The sequence below is a fragment of the Musa acuminata genome, chromosome BXJ2-6, assembly GCF_036884655.1.
Source record: "Musa acuminata AAA Group cultivar baxijiao chromosome BXJ2-6, Cavendish_Baxijiao_AAA, whole genome shotgun sequence".
NCBI lineage: Eukaryota > Viridiplantae > Streptophyta > Magnoliopsida > Zingiberales > Musaceae > Musa > Musa acuminata.
Window position 1 is genome coordinate 36102059 of NC_088343.1, and position 10846 is coordinate 36112904.

The 10846-nt window shown below is 37.6% G+C and overlaps 1 protein-coding gene across 3 annotated transcripts; it reads left to right on the forward strand.

Annotated features, from left to right (window-relative positions):
* The first annotated feature begins 330 nt into the window (after positions 1-330).
* On the forward strand, positions 331-9159 carry LOC103989006 (protein IMPAIRED IN BABA-INDUCED STERILITY 1). 3 transcript variants are annotated; one of them, XR_672005.3, is made up of 10 exons: positions 334-969; positions 2838-3122; positions 3232-3549; positions 3679-3906; positions 5281-5378; positions 7142-7256; positions 7341-7814; positions 7924-8056; positions 8774-8959; positions 9034-9159. XR_672005.3 is itself a non-coding variant. In XM_009407728.3 (9 exons), exons 1-9 carry the CDS (start codon positions 607-609, stop codon positions 8797-8799), a joined length of 2031 nt encoding a protein of 676 aa, XP_009406003.2. In that variant the 5' UTR covers positions 331-606; the 3' UTR covers positions 8800-9159. The 3 variants fall into 3 exon arrangements, 2 of the variants coding, with proteins under 2 accessions (XP_009406003.2, XP_009406001.2); XM_009407728.3 differs by having other exon boundaries at positions 331-969; positions 7933-8056; positions 8774-9159; XM_009407726.3 differs by having other exon boundaries at positions 8774-9159.
* Positions 9160-10846: the final 1687 nt, after the last annotated feature.

The window sequence follows — 10846 nt, forward strand, 5'->3', positions numbered from 1 at the left end:
TATTATTATTATTATTATTATTATTATTATTATTATTATTAGGACTAACACAAGATACACCAAACCATCATTGACCAAAAACAAAATAACAATTGATTGAATTTAAGTTGAGAATGCATATTTACCACAACTAAAATGGTGAAACCATTACTAAAATTCCCATTAAGTGGTCTTATCCTTATATAAAGGTCTATCCTCTAATAAAAAAAAAATAATATAGTAAGAAAAAAAAAGAAAGAGTGAGAAATAGGAAATTAAAGGAAAACAGAGAAATGCCACAGTATGCAAAGTTGTCGCAACGGCTACATGTTCTTTTGTAATAGATTTCGTTCGGGCCGTTTTCCTTTATCCTCTCCCTCCTTTTTCCTCTCTTTATAAGATCCCGCTAATCTCGCAAGAAAAAGGAACCCTAGTGATCGAGTTCACGAATAGACACAGGAAAGCAGCTCCAGGATCTCACCTTTTGTGTTCTGACGGACCTTCCGTGCCCTCTCCGGTCTCATCTCCACCGGGTTCCTCCTCGGCTCGTCGTCGTTTGCCGATTTCTTGTTCCGGGCCTTACGTGACCGCCGGTGTCAGGCCGATGCCGGCGAAGCCGGGGCGGTGATGGGCTGCGTGGCGTCGAAGAAGACGGTCTCAGTGACCCCGGCATTGGACTCCTCAGGGGTTCTGAGGGACCACCGCGAGGGATCGGAGGCGGTCTTGGCTTCGTCGTCGCGGTGCCGCGCCGGGCAGGGATGCCGAGAGGAGGAGCAGGAGGGCGAGGGGGCTGGCTGCACACAAGGGGATCCTGGGAAGGCCAGCGCAATTAGTGGCAGTTTACAGAGCCTTCGGCTGGGGAATTTTCATAAGTACATTGAGGGGGAGCAGGTCGCCGCCGGATGGCCCGCTTGGCTCAGCGCCGTCGCCGGGGAGGCTATTCAGGGTTGGGTGCCTTTGAAAGCCGACTCCTTTGAGAAGCTGGAGAAGGTAATATCAAGATCGTCATGACCTTCGATTGGTTCTTTGAACTCGTGCTCTCATTCTAGAGTGAAAATCATATACCTTGTCGTGTCTTATTCTACGTCATCCATTCATGTGATTTGTTTCTTGATAAGATCGTGGCATATTGAACAAGGAAGTGATGTACCGATCCCTTTCCCGATCAAATGTGGCGTTCTTTGTTGCATATTCTCCTAGTCTGCTTCTGGTTTTGAAGTTTCACATGCGATCTATGAAAAAGCCTTTTTTTGGTTTATGCTCTATCTTATGAAGTTCAACATCTGAACAAATGCGGATGATTTCAATCATATCAATGACCCTCTTCTGGAATGCTTGTGGTCAGGACTGTTTCTTATGCTGTTCTCAGATGACATTCTCCGACGCCGCTAATATCCTTCTCCTATTTCTTTTGTCTATATTGCTTATATTCAACACAAGTCCAAGCACCTTTCGTTGCCGATTTGGTCTTGAATGAATATATTTTGTTCTCTCTTATAATTAGGCATCATTTGGATCCTTGCAATACTTATCTAATTCAGATTTAACCATACTTATTCTTGTTTTTCATCTGCACCCATTAATCATTTTTGTCACTCAGATGCTCATCTCATGTTCTTCAATCTTTCCATTAGTAATCTAATCAAGATTTTATCTTTAATGGCCGAACTTACCAGAGCAGAGCAACATGGCTCTTTTCGTATATAAGAGATCATTTACCTCTTGAGACCAGTGCCTTTTCGTATGCTTTAGCATATGTTCTTAAACTGTTGCAGTAGGCTCTTGGAAGAGGCTGTTGTGATACCCTAATGGCCCCATTATGGAATATCATCAGAAGATGAACTTGTATCTAGGCTCAACCCTGTCCTACTACTAGCTAAATTTTGGGCCATGTTACAGGATCCATTTGTGTATGTTATTAGGCTAAATAGATTAGGGATCATTGTAAACAATACCGGAACACTTTTACTAGCCTATCTGTGTGGAATCATGCGTATGAGGATAAGAATCTTTTCAAATTATTCTCACATCAGAAGCTCATAGGAGGATTTGGAATATTTATGGTGGTGTTTTAACGAAGTTTTTAGGGACTTGAGCAGGGTATATCCGATATTGTGATTACCTTGTAGCTCCTGTGGGAAATGTACTTGTGATTTTGATGGCATACTATCATTTTGAGTCCTATGAAAAAGCTTATTTCATATAAGTTATAGGTAATTATGCTACTTAAATGGTTAGAGCCATAGAATATTACAACTGAGATGTCAACTAAGTATCAAAAGTTTCTTCCTTTGCAAGCAGGGGAAGGTTTTTGAAAAGGCTGAAAAAGTAAAGGGGCCAGTCAGGTCCAATAGGACAAAATGGAATACACCACCACAACTGAAGGAAGCTTCAGAGTGAATTGCAATATGATGATCAAGGAACCATCAAATCAGTATTATATACCCGAGATAGACACTTCACTCAATACTTAAGATCCTGCAATGACTAATATAATTGCATAAATATATATGAATACCTGATTGCAAATCTGTCATACAAAATAGAATATCAGTGCACTTATCAGTTCTTTCTTGCATGCAGTTGGTTCCTATATATTACACTGAATTTTCCTTCATTGATTGGGAAACAAGAATAAGCATCAGATGAAAATAGGTTGATTGGGGATAAAAAATGTTTCACTGAAAATAAACTTCATTTTTAACTTGTCTATCTTGTGTCCTTTTATATGTAACAAATGACCTGTGTTTTTGGGCGTATCTTTGAATAATCTCATGGCTATATTTTTCACTGAAGTTGGTGCTTACTTTTGCTTCATGTTCTGGCTAAATTTTATTTGCTGTCTACTGCATGTCAAGATTGGACAAGGTACCTACAGCAGTGTGTTTAGAGCACAAGATCTTGACACGGGAAAGGTTGTTGCTTTAAAAAAGGTGCGGTTTGACAATTTTGAGCCAGAGAGTGTTAGGTTTATGGCAAGAGAAATATTGATACTACGGAGACTAGACCATCCAAATATTGTGAAACTCGAAGGACTGATAACTTCTCGGCTCTCATGTAGTCTATATCTTGTATTCGAGTACATGGAACATGATCTTGCTGGGCTGTCAGCTTGTCCTGACATTGAGTTCAGTGAAGCACAGGTTTGTCCATGTGATAATTTAGCCATAAAAGCTTTTTGTTTATCTCTCTCGTTATAGTCAATTGGACTGAGATGCATATTGCATTTGATTGTCTGTTGATGAATTGTAGGTTAAGTGCTACATGCAGCAACTGCTATCTGGACTTGAACATTGCCATTTACATGGTGTAATACATCGTGACATCAAGGGTGCAAATCTTCTAGTAAATAATGATGGAGTTCTCAAAATGGCTGATTTTGGTCTGGCAAATTTCTGCAGTACCAAACATAAACAACCACTGACTAGCCGTGTTGTGACACTATGGTATCGTCCTCCTGAGCTACTGTTGGGTTCAACTAATTATGAAGTGAGTGTGGATTTGTGGAGTGTTGGTTGCGTATTTGCAGAAATGTTTCTTGGGAAACCAATTCTGCAAGGAAGAACTGAGGTAATCATGTGACTCACTTGCCATTAAAATATCATGGCAGTTATCTTTTTTGAGTAGAACCATGAATATGTCATGATTCAGTAGTTCTCGTTGATGACATGGGACCCTTTTTTTCCCTCTTTTTATCAGGTTGAACAATTACATAAAATATTCAAGCTTTGTGGTTCCCCTCCAGACGAGTACTGGAAGAAGTCCAAGTTGCCCCATGCTACAATATTCAAACCTCATCATCCTTATGAGAGTTGTCTTCAGGATATGTTCAAGAATCTGCCAGCAACAGCTATCAATTTGTTAGAAACTTTTCTGTCTGTTGAGCCTTACAAGCGTGGCACTGCTTCGTCTGCTCTTGCATCTGAGGTGCATATATTATGTTAAATGCTTTCACATGAGTTGTCCTGATTCGTACATAGTGTTGGCATGCCATTTTAGTGTCTTGCTATATTAGTCAAACTTTGTGTTTTTTCTTAATTCGCTACTCTTCCACAATGATAACATTTTTATCGAATTCTTTTTCATGTCAGATTTATTTTCCCATTAATAGATTTCTTCCTCCAATTTTAATCATACTAAATAACTAAAACTTAAAGCCATATACAAATTGAAGGGAAATATTTTTTGAAGAAATTTCATTACTCTAAGCTGGCTAACATTGAAGTCAGTACCATTCAGATAGCTTAAACATTCCCACACACTCTGTGATATTTTTTAGCCATTCTTGTTGCTATTTTTTTCATATGGGTATAACTAAACAACCTTGTTCTAATCTGCCAAACCACAACATTGCCGTGGTTGAATTTACTTTGTGAGTTAGTGAGTCCTACATGGCTACTTCAGTACAGAAAGTTAATATCATATACAAATTCTTGAGGATATTAATGGTAATTAGATATTTCAACAGATAAATCAAGAAATATCCTACGATACTAGGAATCATATGCAAACATGACCAAGGTCCAAGAAGTTTCAACAATCGAGTCAAATACAGTTAGAGAGCTCAGCTTCATGTGAATATTGGTTGTGTCCATGTAGTCCTACCATTAAATTAAACGAGAATATAAAATTCTTCCTCCTTATTGTACCACCGGATCCAATTGTCCAAGAAATTCATCTCCTCTCCAAGTTAATGATTCATAAACAACACAAAAGGAGGATTTATATTACAGTGCAGAATCTCAAGCTAAGATAGTAGAAATACAGGAAAAATAGATTGCATTGTTTTGCATCATATTGCTACCAAATTTCCTAAAGAAGTTAGTGTCCCTTGAGGATGTATAGAGTTGTTCAGATGATACATAAACATCTGTTTTCTTTTGTATAAAATGTTTATTGATCATGTTTACTACTTGGCTAGTGATCTTGTAGATTATATGACCAACTGAGCCTTAAGATGTCACTAGGATTTCTTTTCTGGGTGACCAAAGAATCAAGATAGCTCATTGTATCTCTGTGGGCAGTATTTTGCTAGAATGATATTAGCCTTTTGCAGCACCTTTTTGTCAAAAAGAGAAAAAAGAATTTATTAAAGAAGTTATTAACTTATCTTCTTCAATTAATATATTAACTGAAGACTCATCAGATTAGGTCATTTCCATCTAAAAATATCGATGATAATGATTGCTGCTTCTTGTGTTGTAATTTGCATTATTTCCCATTTTTTCTTCTAGATCTCTATCTTAACTGTTCTTCTATTTTAATGATCGTTCTTATTCTGTTTCCTCCATATGCTTTCAGTATTTCAGAACAAAGCCTTATGCCTGTGAGCCTTCAAGTTTGCCAAAATATCCACCTAATAAAGAGATCGATGCAAAGAGTCGTGAGGAGTCACACAGGTAATCTTAATTAGCTACTTACATCAGACATCATATCTTGAATCATAATTAACATAATTAATATTGTCAAATTTCCACCAAGGACTTAACGAGGCTGCTGTCTTGTTGGCTGCCAGCTAGTGACAATTTCATCTAATTGTATGTGTTTATACCTTTTCTATGGTACCACATACCTCTCATTATTCACAGAATCTTGGTGATTAGAGAAGTTGTTTAGAGAAGGCAACTTATGCTTCACTTCATCCAAAATCCCATTGGGTTCTTGCCTTGTTCCCTATCTTCATTGGTCATTGGGAGAGAGAACTAGGTAGAAAAGCAATCTCCTTCTATGTTCAGTTGGGCAACCACCACTGTTCTCCCAATCACCATTAGTTCATAAGGAAAATGGTAGCTATCAACAAAAAAGATGGCAGCTCTCTTTGTGTTTTGATTGCTAATCTTGTTTCTTGTGTTCTCTTCTTTACATATGGCAAATGATAGCCATCAATAACAAAGACAAGGTGTGGTTTTCTTCTTGTACTACTACTGCTACTACTACTACTAAATTTTCTTTAATTGTTTCCTTCTTTTTCCCAGTCCTTAATTTTCTTTGTCATGCGATTTGCTAATCTTTAATTTTTTTCTCTTCTTTTCATTGTTATTGTTTATATCTTTTCTTCATTATTCTCCACCGACAACTAGGTTTCTTATATCATGCTCTGTATCCCTTTCTTTGATTTTTTTTCTTATGTATCTATTCTTCCATAGTTACTATGTTATATGCTCTTATATATCCTTTTCCTTGATTTACATATATCAAGGTTTCATATGTCGTGGCCAGAACGGTGCATACCAACTATTATTTATCAGTCCAACCAGTAACCAGTACTAGTCTATATAGTTTGATACCAATTGATATTATCTTTTAAATATTTTCTCAATGATACTAGGTGGTACAAGATGGTATACCATCCTATATCTCGGTTCTGTATCAGTCTAACAAGGTGTATAAACTAGGATCTGACTGAAATTTTTAACCTTATTTAATCTTATGGTTATTATTTTTTGGACTGTACTCCTTGATGTTGAATGATTGTTGATCTTTTCTTATTATCTATAATCAAGATTGCTTTTGTTGTCAATTTGCTTTAATTTATCTGTTTTTTGTCAAACAAATGATGGTTCTGGAGCGATTTATATTTGTTAATCTGTTTTGGCCTCAATGACTTTCTCACATGCTTACTTGTTAATGAAAGAAGTCTTAATTTCCAAGAGGTTATAAAGCTCAATTTTACTGTTTTGATTGGCAAATATTTAGGTTCCTATGACTTGCGTTTTAGTGTTTTGTCGGACCACAGCTTCACGTAGATACGTAGCCCCCAAATAGTTCAGACATCATGGCCTTGCTGTTATTGCTGTTATTGCCATTGTCATTACCACATAGTTGGGATATTATAACATTATCCCAAATAGTTGTCACCTAGGCAGCAAAACTTCTGTCCGCATAGAAAAGAACAGACATTTCCCATTCTGTGTAGGTTTAGTTTCAGGCCGTTATCTGCAATTCTTCATAGATGTAACATTCAAAATCATTGATCTAGCCAATCACATCTGATATTTAATTCAGCTGGTATCACTTTTACAGAAGCTGATATGGTTCTCAACGCTGGACTTTCTGTTTACAAATCTACATCCTTAGCCTCAGAAGAGGAATCTATGTTTCAAAGAATGTAGAAAGCTCATTTTCCTGCAGCCATTTTGATCAGTTTGTGTTGTCCTTTCAGGAGAAGGATTGAAAGACGACGGCATGGGCCAGAAGCCATAACAAGACAACCAGGGGCATATAGAGCTTCAAGAGAACCAAGTAATGCACCAGGCAAAATAGCAGAGAGCCAAGAGGTCCTTTTCTCATCTTACTCCGTAACTAAGTTTTAGGATAGTTGGTGGATTTTATTTTCATGTGTTTGCTTTTCATGTACACAGTCACAGATCAATCGTCATGGAGTTACGAGATCCAAGGTAAAACAAGAACACATTAGAGTAAATGGTGAAGCCAGACTCTTAAGTCAAGAGGATGCTGCTTTCTCGGGTCCCTTGGATGTTTCTGCTTCTAGTGGCTTTGCATGGGCTAAAAGGCAGAGAGAAGCTTGTGCATATGATAGATCTCACAGTAGCTCTAGCTCGAAAAGCCATGTTTCTGGTGCTGTAGATCCATCCAATACTGTGCCAGATAAAGCTGTTCTGGAACTCGGTACGCACAAGAACGGAGATGCAGATGAAACCAGTGCTGGCTCCAAAGGCCATGACACATATGAACAAGCAAAATGCAAGATTCTCAAGAAGTGGGCAACTTTAGGGCGCCCAGATTCATTTGACTCATCCGACATACACCATTCCCAGGACTTCTCCAAAGTGCTTTTCAGGGGAGATCCGATCTCAGCAAAACGTAATTTTTTGGTAGGAGTTGGATGTGACACTTTCCTTGCTTTGTTTTAGCTTGCATGTTTAGTCTGTCAGCGATGATTATTGTTTATGTTGCTGTTTCTTCTAATTTGAAAATGCTCAGGGTCGTCAGGATGAAGGAGACAGAGTTGAGTTCTCAGGGCCTCTGCTTTCTCAGTCTCACAAGGTTGACGAGCTTCTGCAGAAGCATGAACGCTACATTCGTCAAGCAGTTCGGAGATCATGGTTTCAAAGAGGTCTGCCATTTTAGTTTATTCGTCTCATTTCATCATTCAATTAATATTATGATCAAGGTCCTTAACTCTTTTAAGTACTTGACTTGGCCTAAACTGGTATCAGTCTAAACTGTGCCGATGTATCATGTGTTGGTTTAGTACATGCTGAGCTTAAAACGAAAAGCCTGAGAAAAAGACCGTTTGACTGGTAAATACCATTTATATTGAACCATACCAGATGGTATCTTGCAAACTTCGATATTGATCTAACCCATTCGTAGGTGTGATATCCTTGTCGATACTGAATACACAAGTGTGAAGCAGAATAATATTTCAACTTAGTTCACTATTTGTTTCCAGTATGAGACTTGAACACCTCCGGAATTTTTACTTATTCCAGTTGAGTTTTCTTGGACTACTTATAGTCGATCTGGATGTAGAAAAATGTATATTTAAACTGTTTTTACTTCCCTCTTCGACCATTCCACCACTTATGCTCCCATATGGACTGGACAATTGATCCACAGAAGAAACATCTCCAACTTAAGATTCTCATGAAATTTCTGTAAATCCGTGAAGAACTCTGACTGAGAAGGCTAATTATCTTAATAGAATGGAATGTTCAACATCTTGTTTTGTTTCGCGTCATACATACACAAGTTTGTTGATCAATTGGAGTGTTAGATGGCATGTGAAACAACATGTTATTTTCCTTGGCTCTGACAGCTTAATTTGCAGTTGCAGGGAGAAGACAAAGAAAGTAGATGGCAAAGGTGTCTGTTTATGTAGGAGAAGATAGCCCCAGGACAGACAAAAAGTATCACCTATGGCAAGCAACGCCTTGGCTAATTGCAGAAACAAAATTAGATTTGACAGACAGCTTCTCCCAGCTATTATTGCCATGAGATGATTGTAAACCGAAAGGTAGTGTCTGTTCTTAGCTCAAGTATATTGCCTGCTGATTTTAGTGAAGAATAATAAATAGTTCGTTCATGCAGATTCATTGAATGGGTTGTTGCTGGGCACTGAGCTAATGCCATGAATGTAAAATTCCTTTAACAATCTTGTACAGAATTTTTTAGTAGCTGTTTAGCCGTTAGCCTATCACTTGCTGATTTTTTGCATATGGTGAAGAAAATTTCATGTTGAATCATTTTGATGGTCACTGAAGCCCCTTTTCTTCAGAAAAGTCCAAAGGTATTCTTTCATTTCTGTGTTCCTAATGCTTCAAATGGAGATTAAATTTCTTTAAGGATACATAGAGAGATATAAAGTAGGCTTTGTTTTCAGCATCATCATCATCATCAGTGCGGGAATTAATTGAGTCTACATTGTTTTCAATATGTTAGTTATGGCTTTGGAAATATTTAACGTTTGAGTCTTTATGTAATAGGAATGGATATTTTGCATAAACACCACCAAAGATCACAGCTTATCATAAATATTGATGCCCTTTGAAAACTTTGTTATGATAATAAAAGTTTTAAAGATATTTGAAGTAATTGATCACTGTGACTAGCATTGATTAACCTAAGTAGTCCAGAGAAACCTGAAGCAAAGAATCTTAGTAAGCATTGGAAGCAATTATGGTAACCAAAAAAATCACGAGTGGACTATGAGTGTGTTAGGCTTTCACTGCCATGTGTAGTTCCTCGCAAGAAAAGTGTGTTAGGCTTTCATATTCAACTCATCTGATAAATCTAAACAAAACTACCAGCAACTGATAAATCTTCTACATATTTCAGATGTTTTTATGAGGGCATAAACAGTTTCAAATATGCAAAGCAAGATGAGATTATTGAACCAAAACAGAAGAGACTGGCACAGGAAGAGCAAAACCAGACAACAGCTGTCATAGATGTACAATGTTCAACCAATGATGTTTGAGATTGTTGCCTTCTATGTAATATCATTCACAACTGCACAAATTCAGATATCTTTTCTTCAACTAAGCCTGCCAATAAATGAGCATAGAGTGGAAAGACTGGTGGGATTAATGGAGCAGCCACAAAACTATTCATGGGTAAAAAAATAAACTAGGTTGACTACCAAAAAGCATTCTTCTCAACTGTGGCCAATAGCATGGACCCTTCTCACCATTTAGAAATATTTCAGAATCTCTTACCTAACTTGTGTTGCTGCGACCTTACCTAGAACACAACAATACCCTCTACCTCTAGCTTCCCATCTTGAACTAATATTTCCAGAGTGAATTTTTTCGTTACGACAAAAACGAGATGGATCTTAATTTCTCGCACAGCACTTAATACAACCTAATAATCACTATGGTTATAATGAACCATTCATTTCATGGTAGAGTGAGTGTCTCAGATTTGGATTGAACCTAGAAGCACTACTGGTCCATGAGTGGGGAAGATTATGTAAATTTTGGTTTTTGCTTCTTAGAAGAATTAATACACCATTTCCAAAAATTCTTCAAGTGAACGCCAGTGAGACATTAGTTGGTGCTGCAGAAACATTGATCGAGTTGATTTTGTCAAGAAATGCGATCCTAGCAAGGGATAAGTGAATAGCTGCTTCCCCTACAAGTGCCACATTATTTGGGATGGTCCAAGCAACCATCTCAGGCACATTATACTTGTGGACACTGCAATGACTAAGGATGTACAGCTGAGATACCTAGCAGGTAAAATTTATAGGGACTTATTTGTTTGCCAAAAATAATTTTAAAATGTAGGTGGATAACAAAAAGATAGGGTACTTGGGCGGCTAAGTGGTGTCAATTAAAAGTAGATGGAATAAGTGAAATGGGCTATACCTTAGGTGGGTATTCCTTACCCTTTTTTATTT